The sequence below is a fragment of the Mustela nivalis genome, assembly GCF_964662115.1.
Source record: "Mustela nivalis genome assembly, chromosome: 18".
NCBI classification, from domain to species: domain Eukaryota; kingdom Metazoa; phylum Chordata; class Mammalia; order Carnivora; family Mustelidae; genus Mustela; species Mustela nivalis.
In genome coordinates this window covers 4,597,214-4,616,084 of record NC_139037.1, presented here as the reverse complement: position 1 = coordinate 4,616,084, position 18,871 = coordinate 4,597,214, and the positions used below count along the sequence as shown (strand labels likewise).

The 18,871-nt window shown below is 47.2% G+C and overlaps 1 protein-coding gene across 1 annotated transcript in view; it reads left to right on the top strand.

Moving 5' to 3' along the window:
• Nucleotides 1-18,607, top strand: part of CDH13 (cadherin 13) — a 986,611-nt gene extending 968,004 nt beyond the window's left edge. The window contains exons 12-14 of the mRNA XM_082712008.1: nucleotides 4,540-4,773; nucleotides 6,693-6,911; nucleotides 17,049-18,607. Coding sequence (XP_082568134.1) covers nucleotides 4,540-4,773; nucleotides 6,693-6,911; nucleotides 17,049-17,056 — 461 coding nt within the window. The 3' untranslated portion in view covers nucleotides 17,057-18,607. The remainder of the gene's footprint in view (nucleotides 1-4,539; nucleotides 4,774-6,692; nucleotides 6,912-17,048) is intronic.
• Nucleotides 18,608-18,871: the final 264 nt, after the last annotated feature.

Genomic DNA, 18,871 nt, shown 5'->3' with positions numbered 1-18,871 from the left:
TTTAGGCTTCAGTATATTTCTTTCTAACCTTTCTCCATTTCTAATTATTGTTTTTTAATTAGGATTACACTATGTTCCTAGTTGTACCTCTTACTAACAAGATATTTTATATATATATATCAACATCTGAGTGATTGATTCTATCAGAAAAAATCTCAGTGGGATGCTTGGGCGGCTCAATCATTAAGCGTCTGCCTTTGGCTCAGGTCATGATCCTGGGTCCTGGGATCGAGTCCCACATCGGGCTCCTTGCTCAGTGGGGAGCCTGCTTCTCCCTCTGCCTGCTGTTCTCCCTGCTTGTGCTCGCTCACTCTCTCTTTCTCTCTAATAAATAAATAAAATCTTCAAAAAAAGAAAAAGAAAAGAAAAAAATCTCAGTATTTTCCGGCTGAAGTGGAAATCCTGTTTGCTCAGGATTCTGAATAAGATAAAATAAAATAAAATACCTATGAACAAAGGTGTCCTAGACAGGCTGTCAGAACGGCGGACACTCAGCCATACTCACAGGCCCTATAATGCCTTCAGCGTGGAGGTAGGTGTGTTTCTCTGGAAGCAAGACTATGGCCTTCACCAAATTCCCAAAGGGGAACCCACTTCCCATTCCATTTTTTTTTTTAAGATTTCATTTATTTATTTGACAGACAGAGATCACAAGTAGGCAGAGAGGCAGGCAGAGAGAGGGTGGGGGGAGGAAGCAGGCTCCCCACTGAGCAGAGAGCCCGATGCAGGGCTCGATCCCAGGACCCTGGGATCATGACCTGAGCCTAAAGCAGAGGCTTTAACCCACTGAGCCACCCAGGCGCCCCTTCCTGTTCCATTTAAAACCCACTGCCAAGAATGGTTCCTCTCTCAGGAGCCCTTCCCTCTCCTCCCCTACAAAGACAGAAACTTGCACAACCACAGGCAAATCCCTGCACTCACTGGAGGACAGCCGTCCTCTGATCCTTATGCAGCTACCCTGAGAATACAGCCCCCAGGCTCCTCTGTGGGGTGGGGGTGGGGGGGTTGCAAGGAGGAGGAATCACAATTCTAGCTAGCTCCATATCCTGGGAGTTTTGCTCAATTTGAGGCTTTTTCCCTATCGAAGTAGAAATTCCACATAGGACGGCCCAGTCTCAACCATGCTTTGGTTCTGACATGGGGTCCTACAGAGTAGTCCCTGGGGGGTCGGCTGTTGCTGGGGGGAAGGCGAGAGAAGAGGTGAGGTTTTTATCGTGTGTCATGAGACCCAGAAGTTCCCATATTTCCTGGGCCCCCTGGAGCTCCTGGAGCCAAATGGGCTGGTGAAGAGTCTTTATATTCTGGGGACGCCTGGGTGGCTCAGTTGGTTAAGCAGCTGCCTTCGGCTCGGGTCATGATCCCGGCGTCCTGGGATCGAGTCCCGTATCGGGCTCCTTACTCCGCGGGGAGCCTGCTTCTCCGTCTGACTCTGCCTTCTACTCTGTCTGCCTGTGCTCGCTCTCGCTCGCTCTCTCTGACAAATAAATTAAAAATCTTTAAAAAAAAAAAAAAAGTCTTTATATTCTGAATTGCGTCTGAATTTTGGATGGTGACTTTTCTCCATCCTGTGACGTCCACTGGGAGAGGCTATTTTCCTGAAGGCTGTGAGAATGCAGTCTTCCCCTTATCGATGAAAAAACCAAGCTCATTTTCCTTGAGTTCAGAAGAAGACATCACCAGCCTAGTCCGGAAATAACACACAGGGAAACGGAGACAGTCGTATAATTAAGTTCATGAAAGGCTGATGCGTTCGGCCATATTTCAAATACTCATAATGCCTTCTCATCCATTCTACCAAGTGACGGCTCTTCATAATATATTCAGAGTGAAAAAATATAATGGATTCCTCTGAGATACTCAATTATTCAATAAAAAAAAAGAAAAAGAATTTTTCAGTAAAGAAATTCAACCAAATGACTAAAGCTGACAGGGAAAAACCAACCTCCAAGTAATTATGCATTTCTTTTGAGTTCTGGCTCCAACAAAGGTTGATGACGTGCCACCCTTAGGAACAGTCATCCCTCTGCTGATGAATGACGTTGGTGTTTCGACGTTAACGGGTATTTATTAGAATGTTTACTCTGAAAATGTCATTGGGTGTTGATATATTTCAAGTTCCACCAGCCCGGCTGAAAAAAATGTCTGTTCTCACTTCATGACTCCCTGCCCAGCTTCCTTCAAGCTGGAGTCTTCCCCATTACTGGCCACCTCTCATAAAGAAGTCGCCAGTCCCCTTCTCCTTACAAAGTCCCATGGCTTCTCTTTTCCCCTTCTCCTTTGGGGTGTCACGACCCATTTCACCACTGTTCATTGCCTCCTCTTCCAATGCATGTCCCCTCTGTCTTCTGCAAACCACCAGCTGCTCCTTCAACTCTGGGGGTTTCCAGGCTTCCACCGCCCCCCCTTCTGCGCTGTCACATTGGGTGGCCTGATTGGCTAGGACCCTTTCAAAGCCTCTGTGCGGACAAGTCCTCAGTCACTACCCAGTGCCGGCACGTCTCCTAAGCTCTGCATGTTTCTAGACAGGTACACAGAGCTGAAATGTCTTTCTGCTCCCCACTACCTTCCATTTTGGGGTTTCCCATCCCCAGCAGCCTCATCTGAGTACCTGATCACTAAAACGAGACATTTCTTTCTTACTCCAACTGCCTACATCATGCCTTAATCTGTTGCTGGTGTCGCTGCCTCGGTGGCCAACCTCTCTTGCCAATATCACGTGTGTTTCTAAAAACCAGTCACATCGATGGGCCCACTGCCTCTCTGAAAAACCTCCAGTGATTCCCTGTGGCCTGGAGACTCGGTACCAACAGGTCATTGTGAAAGTCAGGCCCTGTGCCCTCCCAGACATCACCAGGCTTGTCTCCTTGCTCCTTCCATCCACTCTAACAGCCCATCATGGCGCCGGGTGACGCTGTGCACACCCACGTAGGCCGGGAGAGAAGGCGTGAGCCACAGCCAATCTGAGTGTTGGCAGAACATCTCGTGATCCTCTCAGAATAGTGGGCACAGGAGGCTGGTAGGAGCCGCTCTTTGCCACTGGCTCCTTGTGCTTCGTGTCACTCATAACAAGGGCCACCTCTGCCGACTCCCTCTTCTACTGTCTGGGTCAGAGCAGAATCACCTGCCTGAATCTGGAAAGGATGCACCAGACATGCACCATGTCTTCACCTGCAGAATCCGTCAGACCTCGCCTTGCCTTGCCCTGGAGACATGCCCCCCCTGAGCTCACATACACATTACCTGCGAGCCCCCGTGTGATTCAGAACTGAACTTGAGACTCGATGTGCGCTTCAAGAAACAAACAGAGTGTCACGGGAAATAAGGTTGAGCTTGGAAGTGCACACGAGGACAGGAAAGATGTAATGGAGCCAGACCCGGGGTTAGGACTAGTGCATAAAGTCAGAGTACTGGATTCTGGAGGAGTGCCAGAACCTTTTGGAATAGGGCAAATCTGTCTGCATGCAATCTGTGGCCCGTGAATTTGGAGCTAACGTTTCTCAGGGAAATCAGGAACTGTTAATGAGTGGTTGGACCCAAGAGAAAACCTCTGACGTCTAGAGGATTAAAAATAAAGTTAGGGAGCGGTAAATAAACTCACTCTGAGCCTTTTGGAAATGAAACAGCCTTTTCTTTAGGTGAAAGACAGTATCACGCCAGGGGTTGTAAGGGGCTTTTTAAAAATCATGATCCCTAAGATAAAAAAATAAAAAAACATGGCAGGAAGTAACTGAAATATGAAAACCCAAGACCTGAGAAATGAGGCCCAAAGATGATATTATGATTGCTTCAGCTGCCCTAGTAGCCAGCCAGCACTTGTGTTTCTGTAACTAACCCCCCTTTCTTTTTTGTTTTTTTAAAGATTTTATTTATTTATTTGACAGTCAGAGATCACAAGTAGGCAGAGAGGCAGGCAGGGGAGCGGGGAGCAGGGTCCCCACCAAGCAGAGAGCCCGATGCGGGGCTCGATCCCAGGACCTGAGCCGAAGGCAGAGGCTTTAACCCCCTGAACCACCCAGGCGCCCCACTAACCCCCCTTTCTATATCTGTCCTATGCTGTTAGGTCAGCCCCCCACCCCAGCACCAGCTGTCAGCCCAGACCCACGCCCCCCCTGCAAAGGAAACCCCGGATTAGCTCACCCTTTCTCTAGTCATCTACCCAGTCAGACAGAGCTATTTCATACATACAAAACCCAGTCTTGTCTCATGGGGCCCCATCTTCCCTGTGTCATCGACAGCTGTGAATACGTGGCTGTTTAGATAAAAGGTTTCATTTGCTAAGCAAGGAAAGGTCCTGTTTGTTATATCCATTCTCTGCTTTCAGCGCGTTAGGATGGCTTGTGTGCTAGAAGCTTCGCCTTCTAAGGGTAAAGGCTACAGAATTTACATCAAAAGTATATGAGAAGTCTTTTAGGCCACTAGGCTTTATGCAAATGTGTAAGCTATTGGGTCCGTCCTATGTGAAACCCTTTAACGATAATACAGGTGTCAAGCTCTGGCCTGGGCCCAGCAGCCTGCTAACGTCTCCGTCCTTCCCCACAGGCAACCCTCCCGCTACCGGGACGGGAACTTTGCTGATCACTCTGGAGGACGTCAACGACAACGCCCCCGTCATCTTCCCGACAGTCGCGGAAGTCTGCGACGACGCCAAAAACCTCAGCGTCGTGATTTTGGGAGCGTCAGATAAGGACCTTCACCCAAATACAGACCCTTTCAAATTTGAGATCCATAAACAGGCTGTTCCCGATAAAGTCTGGAAGATCTCCAAGATCAACAGTAAGTCGGCTTACGCGTTCTCTGGCTGCTTGTCTAGCTTCGAAGCCGCGTTTCCCGGGCCTGCCTCTCCCACACTGTCCCTCCCTGCTCGTCTCCCCTCGTGTCCATACCCTCCGTGCTCCACCGTGTCCTCCGTACCACACGCCCCGGACTGGACACCCACCCCGTCTGCAGCCTGCAGAAGCCCAGGTCTCGGCCTCTCCGCACGCATGGCACGGCCCAGCCGTCTCTGAGTGTGCGTGTTCTCAGAGAAGGCTCAAGAAACAGGCAGCCCCGGTAGAACAATCCTGATAGAGCCTTAGCCTCTAACCCTCCATCTTGCACTTTGCGTGCAGACGACCACACAATGAGCTTTGCCTTGGCGACAGCCACGGCTTTGATGTTCAACGGTGATATCGTCCCACATCTGTCCTGCCCCTCACTGAGGAGACTTGCCCGTCAGGACCCTTCCTACCAGTCTCTCCGTGTGGGAAGGTGGAGTTCAAAACTGAGCCCGACGGTTTCCCTACGTCCGTGAGCACCTGCTTCCCTCCCCGTGGCAAACATGAGCTCACTACTAAGTTTACCCCGTTTTGCAATGACATCAGAAACCAGAACCCATGCACTGGACTCCCTCTGTCTCCGGTAGCAAACTTCCCCTGCAACCGACCCAGCACGGTACCGTGCTCACCCGGCAGCGGTAGACTTTTCGAGAGGGACTGGGAATTACGCATTTCATTAAGGCTGTACAATTGTGCATAAAATTTTCTATTAAAAAATCTCATATGTATTGAATGGCCTTATCTCATATCTCATTTTATTAGTGCCTTCCTCTTGTTATTGATTTCATTGGCCTGTTTGTCTATTTTATTGCTTTTTAAAGAATGAGTTCTGTTACACTGATTACTTTTAATTAAAACAGCCCTCCTCTTGTTCAAGGGGTTACTGCCTCCTTTGCTAGTTTCTGTGGTGATAGCGGATTGCAATAGCCACCACCAGCTCTTTCCAGAAAGTACCAGCCAGAACTGTCTTATTCGAGCTTCTCATCCACATGAGGGATGAGATCTATTGTGTTAACCCGTCCCGCAGCTGGGGTGACATGTTGGTTATTTCTGCTGCTTCTCCTTGTGGTCAGGACGACACTTCACCTGTTTCTGTTTCCATGTCTTTGCTCTGTTTTCTTCATGGTTTTATTTAAGAGATAGAAGACTTCTCAGTTCATTTCCTGGTCCCAGTTCTGTTTCTTGAGGTTTTAATGCCTATCACTGTTCATGCCCAGAAGGGGCACTTTTCCCAGCTTCATGGAAGTACAGTTGACAAATAAAAATTATATATATTTAAGGTACACACTGCGGTGTTCCAAGATGGAATCTTGGGACAGTACATCAAAAACTAATGAGGTAATTAATTAAAAAAAAAAACTAGGGAGGGAGGGAGGGAAAAAAACTAATGAGGTACTGTATGGTGACTAACGTAACATGATAAAAAATCAAGAATAAGAAAAAAAACAACAATAAGAAAAAGGTACACACTGTGACGATGGGAGAATGGGTTTTTAAGTCAGTTTTTCTAGATGTCGAATGTGATCATGACAAAGATGGTTCTATTGGTTTTATCAGGAGGAGTTCTTAGTAGACGGTCATCTTCACAAAAAGGGGTCCCAATGCACTGAACCATGGGTCTCCTTGGCCGTGGAATGTTCTACCCAGTGCCGCCCAAGGTCACAGCCACCGGCCACACGTGGTTGCTGGACACTGGAGGTGTGGCTATTGCAACAGAGAAGCTGAATTTGAATTTTTAATGAATTTAAGTTTAAACGTGCCCGTGGTTATAAACCCACACGCAATGCGTGATTGGTGTGGTTTTCGTCCCCCAAACCTCACCCTTTAATTTAGGAAGGTCTAACCACCTCTCATGAAGGTCCTCCTTGTCTCCCCCAGATACGCACGCCCTGGTAAGCCTCCTCCAAAACCTGAACAAAGCCAACTACCACCTGCCCATCGTGGTGACAGATTCAGGGAAGCCACCCATGACGAACATCACAGACCTCAGGGTACAGGTGTGCTCCTGCAAGAACTCTAAAGTCGACTGCAACGCGGCGGGGGCCCTGCATTTCAGCGCGACCTCGGTCCTGCTCGTCTCCCTCTTCAGTCTGGCATGTAAGTAGCCCAGACTCCGGGGCATGCGCGAGGGTGAGCACCTAACCGCACCGGTGTCCCTGTCTTCCATCGAGCTTTCCAAACGATTCATCCCAGAGGACGCGTTCATTCTCAGTTCATGTCTGTGTCATAGAAAGTGTGACGTGTCAAAGTGTCCCAGCTTCTGTTGGAAGGCGTCTTCATGTCCCCCGCCAGCCAGTCTGACGCATTGTGCAAAGACATTCTTCGCAACCCACAGACTAGGTGATGGGAAAACGTCCTGCTGATGCCACCAAATTTAGGCTAATAAGAATGGGCCATGTTGGTAACTGGTCTAGAGCCTCATTTCCCCCTGCATTGTGCGGAAGAATCTTGGCGGGGTTAGAGTAGGTCGTCTGCCTTTTTAAGAACAGTCGTGAGAATTCAGGGAGGGAGCCTGGGATGTGGGAAAAGAGATAAATGCATAATTTTCACCCATTATTTTTTTTCCACTGACGGGTAGTAATGGCTGCAATATAATGAAGCATTATTTTAAACAAATGAATCGTTGGGCTGAGTTATATAAATGTGAGCATAAAATGAATAGATGTGTGTATCACATATTTCCCGTGCTTGGTGCACTGCCCCACGCTAACCTTAGCAATTACTCACGTGTAGGCAATGCCATTCACGTCCTCTTGGGCTTTGGTATTTATATTTTGAGAAGGTTATCGGTGTAAGTGTGAACGGGGACCTCAAGAAACTGAGGACTAGGGAAAAAAGGAATAGACGTTATTGGTTCCTCGTGACCGTGGTAAGTGAGGTCAGACCAGAGCTAAGGAGAACATCTTACAATGAGAAGCGTCTCTCCGGATGGACGGATGGCAAGAAGGAAGGATGGATGGAAGAAAATACATTCTTCTCTTTCTTTTCTTCTTTTTTTCCTTTCTTTTTTTCCTTCTCTTTCCTTTTTCTTCAAGAAGTAAAATATTACTAGTAAAGGTGAAATCCCCCGTGTTTTTCTCCCCAGTTTCATTTCCTTTTCTCTTTCCCCCGAGAAAATACTATCATGACGTAGACTACATCCAGATGTTATTTTTTATGTTTACTACACACACACACACACACACACACACACGCACACACACACACGCACCCCCTGCTTGTAGCTCTGTTTTGTGCCGCTTGTCAAACTCCATGTAATTCATGTCATACCGAGCAGGATGTACCGTACTGGCTTTTCTTCCCTCCCACATTGCATTTCCACGGTTCTTCTGTGTTATCCTGATTGGGGGGTGGCAAACTCTGACCACAAAGAGCTGGGCAGGAAATACTTTGGGTTCTGTGGACCATATCAGCTTTGTCACATTTTCCTTTTTATCGCTCTTTTGTTGTTCTTTCTGTCTTTTGTTGTGTTACCGCTCTCTAAACGCACGAAACCATTCTGAGCTGGAGAGCCACACAAACACACTGTAGCCCAAGAGCCACGGCTCACCCCGCTCCAGTCCATCCATTTACGTGCCAGAGAGCATCTGTCCCACGGACACGGTGCGGCGAACTCCGCAGGCAGCAGACACCCTGGGTTCATTTACGATGCCCTTTGCCGATCCGTGCTATGGCACTAAACATATGCAATCTGTCTCCCCACCAGCTTCGCAAGTTACTCGTCAACAGACAGCAGGCCCAGCACTCCGTGTGGCTTCTAGGAGTCACCGGAACTCACACAGAGCAGAGCCTGGGTACACTCGAGGGCAGTACTTCTCGTGTGATTGTAGAGAAAAAAGTGTGGTGCGTGTGTCCGTGTGTGTGCATGTGTACGCATGCACACGTGTACAAATGTGTACACAGAGAGAGAGAATATAACGGAGTGGCCACTCACACATCAGCCCTCATAAACCCAGTCACGCAACATCCAAGCCTGACTCTCCACGGCATCACTTTGAAGAACCGAGGCTCTGCCGGGCGCAGCTTCCTTCTCCACGACTCTGGACTGACTGCCAGTGAGTTTTTCAAAGGGAGGCTTGCTGAGCATGGTGGACAAGGAAGCACTGATTTTGCCAAAGAAACATAAGAAGAAAAAGGAGCAGAAGTCAGTACTGGAAGAAGATGTTTCGTAAATACAATACAATACAATACGCTCAAGAATTTCTTTCACCCCCGAGTCCGATACGGCCCAGCTGGATGCGCTTCGGTGGTCCCTGTTGCTCAAGGACTTTAATAAGCTAAACACGAGGAGAGGGTACTGTGGGCGGAGAGGACAGGACACGGCATCATTCCGGATCCGGATGGGATTGGCTGTTCATTACATGCGCAGAACCAGCCACTCTCTTGTTGACATCCCAGCCGAGTTCGGGCAAAGAATGTGTGGGACCCGTCCGGCCACACGGTGCTCTTGAAGGGGGCTCCCAACTGTGTGGGGCTCTAGGGACTCCGACAGGTGCCTTATTCCAGGGACCCCCATGTACTGCTGTGGGAAAGAGGCAGCTTGGAGCGTGGAGCATCAGACAAGAGCCAGAGAATCACATGTGATCCTGGAAGAAGACTAGAACTTAATGGAATGAATTGGAGGCTGGCGCCTACATTCGGGCGCTGTGTGTGCACCTCGCTTCACTACTGGGAGTTGGCGGTCAGAAGCAGGAACTTCAGAGGGCTCATTCTGGGGTCCTGAGCAGAAGGACCACCTGGGGACAATTCCTGACATGCCTGACGCCCAGCAACTACATGACAACCACAGGATGGGACTTATCTGCGGCAAGCTTCCCACCCTTGGAAAAGCTGCCGCCTTCTCATCAGTGGCTGGTGACCACAGTCAGCTGTGGGGCAAAGATCGGGCTTGCAGGGGTTCTCCGGTTCTCATCAGAGTCACTCAGGAGATGGTGGTCAACACCACCAAGGGGAAGCAGGCTGCATGGCTGTTCCGTTAATGACCACAGCCATGATCTCTACTGGGACCAGGATATCGTAGCCAAGATCGAGAGAGTAATCGTGGAGAGAGACCCTTACCCTCAGAAGTGGGACTCAGGTCCAAAGACAAGTCAGAAGAGGCTGATAATCAAGCAGGGCCTTCTGGGTCAGCGTGGCAAGCCCACAGACAGCACGCTTGCAACCTGGATGCAGGAATCTGTAGGCGACAGTGACCACAAAGAGAGGGACGTCTGGTGACTCAGTCGGCTGAGTGTCAGACTCTTGAATTCAGCCCAGATCTTGATCTCGGGGTTGTGAGATCGAGCCCCGCATGGGGCTCTGTGCTCAGTGAGGAGTCCGCTTCTCTCTCCCGCCCCCATCTCCTGCCCCTGCCCCGGCTCACACACGCGAGCTCCCTCTCTCTCAAATTAATTGATTAAAGAGAAACAGAGACCGTGACCAGTGTGGTAGCCCCGAAGCGGCAGCGAGAGAGTGAAAGTGACAAGACCTCAAGAAGGAAAAGAGGAAGAAGGATAAGAAAGCCAAAGCTGCTCTGGAGAGTCGGGAGGATCCAGGAGATGGGAACAGTGACGCCACCAATAAGGAGGAGGTGGAGGAGGAGGAGGAAATAAAAGTGCAATTGACCTCTGGGTCGCAGACCCCAGTTTTAGCACCAGGTCCGGTTAGGAGGAGAAATTAAAGCCTTACTGAGAAAACAGAATTCCTTTTGTTCTTGAAGGAACCAGAAAGGGTGGGGAGGTCCAGGATATCGTAGCTGCCGCCCAAGAACTACCTGACCTTCCCTGGTGTGCTCATCCCGTCCCGTCGTGTTTTAAGGATAAGGGTGAAGGACGCAGGTTCGAGGCCAGCCCCTCCTCTGCTTGGGAGAGTTGGGAACCCTCTCCCTGAAACCCAGCACAGCCCAGGAACCATCTGTGGCCATTTCAAAGGAGGCAACCCTCCTCCAAATGCTGGGAGAAGGTTGTACTTTTTACGTACTAAAGCTTACTTGTTTTTAAGTTAAAAATAATAATAATAATAATAATAGATGGGGACTTCCTACTGCCAGTTGCTGAACTATGTATTTCTGGGCCCATCTGCCCTGTAGAGCCCACACCCCAGGTGCCTCCAGCACACGGACCCCGTGTTTGTATATATATTCACACAATATTTTTAGTAATAATACGCATATCTGCTACTACCAATCCATAGATTAAACATTAGTAAGATTTAACCTATCTGTACAGGTTAAGGGGGCTGTTCATAAGGCAGCAGTGTTTTCCTCTCCTCAAGCAGGGATTTTTTTCCTGGGCCTCCTACTTTGGAGACCTACAGAGGTCAATAGTGAGCAGATCCCCAAAGACTGCCCACTTGCCCCCAGCTGATGGCTAGGATCACAACTCATCCGGGGCAGAATCACCTGGTAATTCCTAAGGAACGTATGTTCATTTTTATACTCAAAATAGTATCATCAAGAAAAGACAGATGCGTGCACACTACAGTGGAGATGTCAAATGTGCTTTTTGTTCTCACAAAGGGAATCATCCCAGCTAGCAGCACACAGCCATCCACTGTAGGTAAGGCCACCTAGAGGCAACGTCAGAATCACCCTGAAAAAGGAGCTCAGCATCTCCCTGCACAGCTAGAAATGTCCTAGGGTTATACTCCAATGTTTACACCACAAGACGGGTAGGTTCAGCCCAAAATAGAGTTAGGAACATGAGCATTCACCTGCTTGACTTCAGAAAGAACCTCCATCTGTCTGTATATAAAAGGCATAAGACTACATAATATTGTTCATTTGAACATGCGGGCCTGCCGAATATAACGGTGCTCGTTTCATTATACACCTAGCAGGAGAACATCCTTCCCAACGAGGGAGGTACCTAACAAGACGTGTGAGGAGCGCGGTGAGAGCTAGCAGGAGTGAGGAACCGTGGGTGTCCCATGGCTCAGAATTCTTTGAAAGAGCAGGACTCAGAGTGGCCGACCCACCTGTGTAGCTATTAACCGGACATTGACAAGAAGCAGAAAGGGGCCTAAAACACTAAGCAAGGTCGCGTGAAGGTAGGGGCATCTACAAGCACTAACCTAGATTATAAAGGGCAGGGATAACAACTTCCTGACCCTGCTTGATGCTTCTTTGAACCAGGAGTTGGCAAACTACTGTCCGAAGGTCAAACATGGCCCACTTCTGTTTTCGTAAATAAAGTTTTATTGGAACACAGCCATATTTGCAGTCAGCCTGCTTGCTGCTACAACAGCAGGGTTGAGCGGGAACCACAGAGACCACATGACCTGCGGAGCAGAAATACGGATTCACCCGGCCCTTAACAGGAAAAGCGTGCCAACCCCTTCTTTGAAGCCTTGCTCTTAAAACCATAGTGATCGCATCATGGAACGTAGCGGGAGGGATTTTTTCCTCCTCCCCTCAAACAACATTGAGATCCAGGGAGAACAGCTGAACCAAATACCCTAATGTCCCAGGGCTTTTTTATTTTCTTCACTGGCCCAGAGATGTCATCCCACTTTATAGATGGGAAAACTGAGGCTCGGAGACATCCCCAGGTGCGCGAGCCGTGAGGCATTCACCGTCAGACTGCCTCCCCGCCGGAAAAAGTGATAAAAACATTTCAGCTTGTTAGGAGATCACAGAAGGCATTACTGCCGCTGAGAAGTGAGATGAGGGGTCTGTACCTCCTTCTCTGACAGCTGAAACTGAAGGGAATAAAACTAATGACATTGCAAGTAATAAAAAATGTAAATGGAATTAATTTTACTACCAATTTCGTTGTTGAAGGTTAGTGTTGCTGACACTGGGCTCCCCCAGGACCCTCCCCACGAAGCAGCCTGGCATCTCTATTAGGCTGTGTCTTGGGGGGCGGGGGGGGCTCCTACAGCTCTGCGTGGTGTGACACAAGCAGCTCCAGGGGAGAATATCATCCTGAAACCTTTCTGAACATTGTTTTAGGTTTAATTAATCAGCAATAGCAAGAACATAAAAAGATCAGGCGAACCCCATTAACAAGTACCAAAATGAAATGCCTCGACATTGGCGAGGAAGGAGAATGGCCTTGTAACCTCGATCACAATGAGAAAGTTTAAAGACGTGACCAAGATGAGCAAAGCAGCCGCTGAAAATACTTCTAATGCATTGTGTGAAGGGATTATTTGGATTCCATCAAATTTGCCCATTTTGAGGGTACAATTGGCTGCATTTTGGTAAATGCACACACTTGTGTAGTCACACCAATTATCAAGATACAGTTTCCTTGCGTGCCTTTGCTATTGATCCTCTCCTCGGAATCCAGACCCTCTTTGATCTGCCTTCTCTGATTATTTGCTTGCCTTTCTAGAATTTTCTATACATGGAATCATACAGACCATGTTGTCAAGGGTATCAGTATATTGTTCTTTTCTGTTGTGAAATGTGTTCTGGGCAGAGACAGGCCTGGAGGAGCACCCAATCCAGGGGGAGAAGGCTGCCCTCTGCCCGCAGTTGGTCCTGAGCCATGCTATACAGAGGTTCTATGGCCCCTTGAAGGGGTACAACTGTGTGGATAATGACATTGACCTCCCAGGGCTTCTAAGTGCCATGCACATGCAAAGCTAAGAGCTTTACCTAAATTATCTCATGTAATCAAGTCCACAGCCTTCAGACGTAGGATCCTTTACGTTACTGTCTGAATTGGCTTGAACACGATTGGAGACTTCCATTTAGCAGGTTTTATTCAGTCCATTTTTTTTTTCCTCAGTGACCAAAATTATTTTAAATGATAAACGTCACACTGTTTTCTTAGCAGCTTTATTGAGGTATAATTCTCATAACATAAAATTTGCCTGCTATAATTAAATTTATCTACTTTACGGATTCTGGTAAATGTATAGTATTCTACAGCACCAAACTCTAGTTTTAGGACAACTCCGTCACTGTGTAAAGTTATCTTGTGCCCCCTTTACAATCAGACCTCACCCCTGTCCCAGCCCTGGGCAATTTCTGATTTGCTTTCTGTCTATAGTATTCCTTGCCTGGACATTTGATTTGGATGGCAGCATAAAATATGTAGTCCTTTTCTTTTTTTTTTAAGATTATTTATTTATTTATTTATTTGACAGACAGAGATCACAAGTAGGCAGAAAGAGAGAGAGACAGAGAGGAGGAAACAGTCTCCCTGCAGAGCAGAGAGCCTGATGCGAGGCTCAATCCCAGGACCCTGGGATCATGACCTGAGCTGAAGGCGGAGATTTTATACCATTGAGCCACCCAGGTGCCCCTATATAATCCTTTTCATTGGGTGTCTATCACTTGACGTAATGCTTCTGTGGTTCATTCATGTTGAGGCATGTATCTGTAGTTTTTTTCTTTTTAATATCGAGTAATATTTCACTGTATGGATATGCCACATTTTTTTTCATGCATTCACTGGGTGATGGATATTTGAGTTGTTTTCCAATTTGGGGATTGTATGAATTATGCTGCCATGAACATCCATATATGTGTCTTTATGGGGCACTGACCATGCTTTTGAGAAGAAATGTTTCAGCATTCGCTATTACAAATTTAGGAAAGGTCCCAGTTCCATGGCAGTGGTGTAGAACCTCAGGGATGTTAGGGGAATCAGGGACAGGAGCCTGCCAGGTTCTGCCAAGCATCTGCTCCCTTTTGGTATCACTTCAGCCTTCTATTAGAAAACCATGTCCTCATCAGGAACACTGGGATGGGGGTCAGAGAAGAGATGAGGGGAGATGTGTGGGTCTTGATGTAAGATGACCACCTCCTGGGGAGGATGGGGTCTCATGGTTGGGAGGGTGTGGTCATGAAACCGAAGCCCAAATGATGAGCAGCTCTTCAGAGTCTGTCATGACTCAAAGAGAATGGTGTCCCAGTAGCCTTGAGGATCTGGATCCGTGCTGGAAGAAGATAGATCTGAGCTGAAGATTCACTTTTTGGCACTTCCCTGAACCACTTTGGGGGTGACATGTTTAGGAATGCTGGTATAATTTACAGATGGGCAGAGGTTACCTTCCTGTCAGTGCACATTTGCAGAAATTCCTTAAGGATTTAGACTTGTCTCCAAAGGCAAGAGAAACAAAAGCAAAAAATGAACTGTTGGGACTTCATCAAGATAAGAAGCTTCTGCACAGCAAGGAAACAGTCAACAAAACCAAAAGGCAACCTATGGAATGGGAGAAGATACTCACAAAATCTCTTATCAGATAAAGGGTTAGCATCCAAAATCCGTAAAGAAGTTATGCAACTCAACAGCCAAAAAACAAAAACTCTACTCAAGAATTGGGCAGAAGACATGAATAGACATTTCTCCAAAGAAGACATCCAGATGGCCAACAGACATGTGAAAGATGCTCAACATCACTCATTGTTGGGAAATACAAATCAAAACCACAGTGAGATACCACCTCACACCTGTCAGAATGGCTAAAATTAACAACAAAGGAAACAACAGATGTGGGCAAGCATGTGGAGAAAGGGGAACCCTCCTACACTGTAGGTGGGCATGCCAGCTGATGCAGCTATTCTGGAAAACAATATGGAGGTTCCTCAAAAAGTTACAAATATGACCCAGCAATTGCACAGTTAGGTATTTACCCAAATGATACAAACATAGTGATCTGAAGGGGCATGTGCCCCCAAATGTTTATAGCAGCAATGTCCACAAGAACCAAACTATGGAAAGAGCCCACATGTCCATTGACAGATAAATGGATAAAGAAGATGTGGTATATATAAACAATGGAATATTACTCAGCCATCAAAAAGAATGAAATCCTACCATTTGCAATGACATGGAAGGAACTAGAGGGTAAGGAACTCAAGGGTGGTGCTTAGCGAAACAAGTCAGTCAGAGAAATACAAATATTACATGATTTCATTTTTATGTGGAATTTAAGAAGCAAAACAGATGGAGGATATTTTTAAATAAAATTCACAGTGCCATTTAATATATGCAAGTTTTTCTTCAAATATGGGGGAATATGGCTGGACACCAGCCCTGCAGTGCCAGTAACTAGAGTTTACGATAATGGTGGCAAGGACAGTGAAAAAGTCAGCTGGAAAGAAGAAATTAAATGCGTTCCGGAGACTCCTCTGTCAAGGAATCACCTTTAGCTTTCCACCCTCCCAGTATCATGTTGCTTACACTTGAGTGACATTACGGAGACTTTTTATCTGATATTAGAGACGCTGCTTTAAATTTCCCAAACAGATAAGAGGATTAACCTCTAAAAGCCAGAAGGTACAGAGTCAGTGGGTGAGTTTGTCCCACTGATCTGCCCCTCAGCAGGCTTTAAATGAAAAGACCCAAACTTTACAGAGTTACTCCATTATAGTCTGCCTAGCCATCGGTTCATTCTAGAATGATCTACGCTTACATGGTGGGTTGACCTGTGCACTTGTTTATTTCTTTGATTATAACACGACTTTTAGCAGTACCATTGCCCTGTATAAAGCCAAGATATAATAATAATAATTAAGCAAAAAGAGCAGATTCCCGCTCATGCTGTTATCCAGCAGAGGGGAGACGCAGGGCTGCTGTACATCTTAGAGAATAAGCACAGTTTAGGTGACCTCAGTAATCTTGGACGAGACAGTTCAAGCCATGGAGGTGGAGGAAGGGGTCATGAGCCAAATACAGGCGGCTTCTGGAAGCTGCAAAAGGCACAGAAGTGGCTTCCCCACTGGGGCCCCCAAAAGGAACACAGCTCCTCCAGCACCTCGACTCTAGCCCTCATAGGACCCATTTTTGGACTTCCAACCTCCAGAACTCTGAGAGAATAAGCTTTGTTATTTCCAACCACTAAGCTCACGGCCGTTTGTTACAGCAGCCGGAGGGAACTCATACATCTTCTCTGAAGAACCACCCAAACCTCTCTCGCTCTCCCCTGTGACCAAAAAACTAATATCCAGGATGCTAATCAGTCTCTCAGCTACCAAGTCAACTTGTCCCTAAAACAGCCGCGTTCTGGGCTACCGTGCAAGGGACAGGGCCCACAGAGGCAGTCAGCCCTCTGGGTCTAAGAGAAGGTATCTGGCATGAGCTTTTTTATATCAATCCAGCTGTTTAGACATAAACCGGCAGGACTATTTGCACTCTCTTCAAATGTTATGCCAAAGAGGAAAAAAAATTCTTCCAGGTAGTGCAGTGTTTATAAACGTGTTTATGACCGCCTGTCTGCCATTTGTCTGGTGCTTAGCTAAAATGCTTTGCATCCAAACTGTACTATGCCTTGACTTAACTCTGAATCTTTCCCATTCAGGTCTGTGAGAACTCCTGACATTCGAAGCTTGACTACCAAGTTTCCATAGCAACAGGAAAAAGAAAAAAAAATCCAAATCTGAAGATTGCAGTTTACAGCTCTCAAACATCACACCTAGGCCTCAATTGTTCCAGATTTTTTTTTTTGTTTTCTTTGCGATTTCACCGGCTCTGTCCTTCACCATTTCTCCTTTAATTAATGGAATCTTCTGAATTTTCCCTGGCTGTTTAAAGATCACGGCATATGACTTGACCTTCTGGGAGCAGGGACAATGACTACTTTTTCTGATGTGTTGCCATGTCGCTAGTCAGCACGTCACACACACTGCTTTGTGGGTTCGTATTTGTATATGTGTGAGTACCTGTATGTGTATATACACAGTATTTATAGAGAGAAACGCTACAGAAGGAGCCTAGTTTTGATATGTCATTCTTCCTTGAGAGGTCACACAGAGAAAGGATAGAAGTGACACACCTGTCCCCTCCAGGGCCGCGGACCCAAGTGAGACACTAGCCCAGGCCACAGAGCTGACACTCCTCCACCGTCCCCGGGGCTCTGCGTGCCACCACCCCCCCCGCCAGGCAGGTCCACAGAGAGGGAGAGCAGAGACCCAAGTCCTTCCTCTCTCGTAAAGGACTACGACCCGTTTTCACTGCCACCCCATGCCACGATCGTGAGCAGAAGCGGAGAGGAGCAGAGCAGCAAGTCTAACCATCAAATGCCAAGAAAAGGGCTGGAAAATTCTTCCAGGGGCGCTCTCTGCATTTGTAGGTGTCCCGAATCCAGTCCCACCAGTTCTCACGAGGATGCGGATCGTGGCACAGGATCATCTCTCTCCCTAGTGTCTGTACATTTGCAGATGTCATCGTGGAGGCCCTACCTGCGTAGAAGGAAACCGACAGGTGTCACGTGTGTACACATATATGCCCACATGTATAGACATCCCTTTCTGCACATACACGTTTGTTTCCTATATACATAAAAGGCATCAAATAGAGTAAATACAGGTAGTTTTAAAAGTACCCTTTTGTGTGAATCGACTACCGTTGTTTGCAAACCTGAAAATAAAAGATGTTCATTATGTATGAAAAGTAATTGATTTTTATTCTGTGAGCATGTCAGAGAGGAAAGTCCGTGCTGTACTAAGATTACGTTCTTGTGGATACACTGTAAAGAACTATCCGAGCTCACACCAAATTTTTCTATCAGATAAAACTAGCGACAGCCTGTGGCTTTTTCTTAGAGCTGGCCACGCACTAGGGTAAGGTAAGTGTCTTAGCATATTTCGATGCGGTTGCTTATTGAAGGTTTTAACCCCACGCGCACACGCGTGTGAGCGCGCACACTCAAACCCACGCTTTCTTATGCAATCTCTGTTTGCACCCGTGCATTCAGTCCGCCTTCTGTAGGAAGTAGGAGTCATCTGTTGTCTTTATCGTAGTGAAATTATGCAGATAGAGTTCCATATATTGTATTTGTTTCAATAGTAAGTCTTTTTGGAGCATATAGAATGGCAGATTTTTTTTTCCATTAAAATAAATGGGTATTGGTGGTTAAAACGGCTGGACCGTAGCTCTTCTCTGATTTCTATGTGTGTCTCATGTTGCCGATGCGAGGTCTTGCCTTAGTGCCAGTTCACTGTTTGGACCGGTCACCTGGGGTCCCCCGTACATCTCGTGTTGGTCGAGGGACTCTACAGACTCTATAAAGCCAGAAGTCCCCACTCATAGCTGGGCCCGTGCACCTGTCTTGGCCATCATGACGAACAATTCCGAGCATTCTGCAGTCGGCCGTGAAGATGATGGCTATCCTCACAGAGGGGC